Source organism: Sinocyclocheilus rhinocerous, unplaced genomic scaffold (assembly GCF_001515625.1).
Source record: "Sinocyclocheilus rhinocerous isolate Xijiao unplaced genomic scaffold, SAMN03320098_v1.1 scaffold12657, whole genome shotgun sequence".
NCBI lineage: Eukaryota > Metazoa > Chordata > Actinopteri > Cypriniformes > Cyprinidae > Sinocyclocheilus > Sinocyclocheilus rhinocerous.
The window spans coordinates 1-3,224 of NW_015627702.1; the positions used below are offsets into that span (position 1 = coordinate 1).

Consider the following 3,224-nt stretch of genomic DNA (forward strand, 5'->3'; position numbering starts at 1 on the left):
ACAGACAGACAGACAGACAGAGACAGACAGACAGATAGATAAGTATGTAGTCACATAAATAGATCAGTAGGTAGATAGAAAGATCGGTTTGGTAGATAGATAGATACAAATATTGGTAGGTAGATAGAAGAAAATATAGGTAGGTAGATAGAAAAATCTGTAGATACAGTAGGTAGATAGTTAGATCGGTAGGTAGGAAGATAGCTGTTCCATTTATTGATCCATGGCTTTCAGATGATACACCCATCGCCTCAGCCAAAGCGCCTCCTGCTGACAGCGACGCTGATGGAGAAGGTGTGGACGGGACGGGTGTCAACGGGCGTTTGTGGAGGACCGTGATCATTGGTGAACAGGAACATCGGATCGACATGCAGGTCATACGGCCCTATCTTCACGTCATATCGCATGGAGGTACGTCACGCTTCAGAATCAACGTTTATGCAGTTTATATAATCTCTGCTGTGTCCTGAAGTCGCTTCTTCTCTGTTCTTTAGGGTACTATGGCGAAGGCTTGAATGCCATCATTGTGTTCACGGCTTGTTACCTTCCTGACAGCAGCTGCCCAGATTACCATTACCTGATGGAAAACCTCTTTCTGTGAGGAAATGAAAATACTTGACTTAGCAAGCACAGCTAAGCCAGACTGTACAATCTGATTTTCTTATTTGGCTTCTCTTCACATATTCACACTGTCTGTTCCTCAGGTATGTGGTGAGCAGTCTGGAGATGCTGGTGGCTGAGGATTACCTGATCATCTACATGAATGGAGGAACGCCGCGGAGTAAGATGCCTGGCATTAGCTGGCTCAAGAAGTGCTATCAGATGATCGACAGAAGGTATGGACATAGTCATCAATTTTATGCAAATTGATTTTTTAAGAAATTGAGATAAACATCTTCAATCTTCATCCTCAGACTGAGGAAAAACCTGAAATCTCTGATTATCGCTCATCCGTCCTGGTTTATCCGGACTGTCATCGCAATTTCCAAACCCTTCATCAGGTAAACATATTATTCAACAAGAGAACGGAAATGAGATTTGAAATTGATTAAATGAAATCATGTACTTATTGAAAAGTCACTGAAAAAGCTAAAATATTGGTCAATTAATCTGATGAATATATTGCATTATATATATAACATATAACTTTATTTGTTTTTTAATATATAAAATAAAAATATAAAACATTATAGCCTACCACAAAGAAATAAATTCTCATAAATTAACAAAAAGTGCATGGATAATTATTTACAGTTCATTATGCAAGGCTCATCAATTATATTTTATCCTCTACAGCGTGAAGTTCATGAATAAGATCCGTTATGTGCACAGTCTGGAAGAGCTGGAAAAGATTGTTCCTATGGATCATATCCAGATCCCAGAGTGTGTCTTACAGTAAGAAGATTTCAAACATACAAACATGTTACCCTTTTTTTACCCAAAACTATAATCTGGTACCAGTTTTTAAGATCAAATTGTCTTTTTTGCAGATTTGAAGAGGGAAGAATGAACGCTAGAAAAGAGAGGTAATCACCAAACTCCTCAAAATTGGCTTATTTGACACCTATTAGATAATGCTTTGACAAACTGGAAGAGACCAACTCCCAATTTACCCAGAATGCTCTTCTCTTTGTAGAATGGAGCAGGAACAGAAAGAGCAGCAGCATCAAGACCAGCAACAGAAGCCAGTCAATCAAGAGATGTGAGCAAACAAACAAAACGCATTATTATGCATGTTTGCGTTTTGCAGCATAAAATAACTGAACAACTCTCTGCCTCCAGGACAACAGCGATTGAAGAACCTGGACTCTGAGCGGACGAGCTTGAATTTTTTTTTTTTGTTGCTGATCTTGGACCATTTTTCATATTCCCAAATTATATATTAATACGCATATCAGACGACTCGAAACTGGTCTCAGATCAGCAACAAAGCGGAAACTTTAATCAAAAGTTGGAGGGTGAGAAGGCCAGCTGCTCTCGCTTTCGTCTGCAAAGGCACAAATTTAAAAAAGCATCTCCAAATCCACCAACAGATGGCACTACGCACAGAGAAATGTCGCTGTTTTCCTGGTAGCAGGATGACCATCCTGCACAGTAGCCTCTTTGCAGTTACCGCTTTTTTAAATAGGCTGTTCCCTGCTTTCTGACCCTTGAGAATGTCGTATAACCTGCCTTTAATTGACGGGGATTGCTGGTGCATGTCGATTTCCAAGCATCTCTGTGCTTCTCTGTGTGTATGCGCCCAAATCGAATGTAACTGTTTTCCATTTCGCTGATTATGTTTGCCTGGAATCCTTTCTTGGATGTTTTTTTGAATGTTTTAACTCCTTTCATCTGTTTAATGACCAGCTTTTGTAAATGATAAGTGCCAGTCATCTCTGAAAACATTTAGACATTAGCCGTACTTTTATGTTGCCTTATGTTTGGTTCAAAATTAAACATTCTGCTATATGTATGACTACAATATTGATTTGCTTTTGTCTTTTCTTGATCTTTATATCCAGTGCTGAATAGTAACTGATTACATGTAATCTGGATTACCTAATCATATTTTAGTAAGTGTTTTTATTTTGATTGTTGTTATTTTAAAAATATTTATTTTAATTTTACATTTTTATGATTTTATTATTAGCTTTTTTCATTAAGCTCATGAACCCCCTTTAGTTCCTTCATGAACTCGTTTGGGAAACCTTGACGTAATGTAATGTTTAATGCATTTCATTTGGTTTATTACAATGAATGGAATGTTTTTTTTTTCTTTGTATTTTTATATGGTACAAGATTATCCTATTTAAATAAATGTGATAAACAAGTTCAAAAATAGTAATCTAAAAGTAATCAAAAAGTAGTCTGATTATCTCAAATGTGTAATGTAATGGATTGTGTTACTAAATACAATTTTTGTCATGTACATTGGAATCAGAATAACAGACTACAATTTGTAAGTAATCTACCCAGCACTGTTTATATCTGGCTTACTAATAATATTATGTTCTGAAAGCTAATTTATGAATGAAAAACAGAGTAAACACAGAGTAAAAACATTTCTTTCTTAAAGGGGTCATGTTGCTAAAAAAATAACATTATTTAGTGTATTTGGTGAAATGAAAGGTGTTTACGCGGTTTAAGGTTCAAAAAACACATTATTTTCCACATACTGTACATTATTGTTTCTCTTCTATGCCCCGCCTTTCTGAAACGCTCGATTTTTACAAAGCTCATCG

At 36.4% G+C, this 3,224-nt stretch overlaps 2 protein-coding genes across 2 annotated transcripts in view; both read left to right on the top strand.

The window, feature by feature from the left end:
• Positions 1–176: 176 nt before the first annotated feature.
• LOC107733339 (caytaxin-like) lies at positions 177–2,457 on the top strand (the record flags this gene model as incomplete). Its single annotated transcript, XM_016544922.1, has 8 exons — positions 177–411; positions 495–597; positions 705–836; positions 915–1,001; positions 1,297–1,395; positions 1,491–1,526; positions 1,637–1,702; positions 1,783–2,457. Coding segments are annotated over 8 exons (789 nt in total), but the record flags the coding sequence as incomplete, so codon positions are not given.
• Positions 2,079–3,224, top strand: part of LOC107733348 (protein-lysine 6-oxidase-like) — an 8,980-nt gene continuing 7,834 nt past the window's right edge. The window contains exon 1 of the mRNA XM_016544936.1: positions 2,079–2,108. Within this exon, the coding sequence (XP_016400422.1) occupies positions 2,079–2,108 (30 nt within the window). The remainder of the gene's footprint in view (positions 2,109–3,224) is intronic.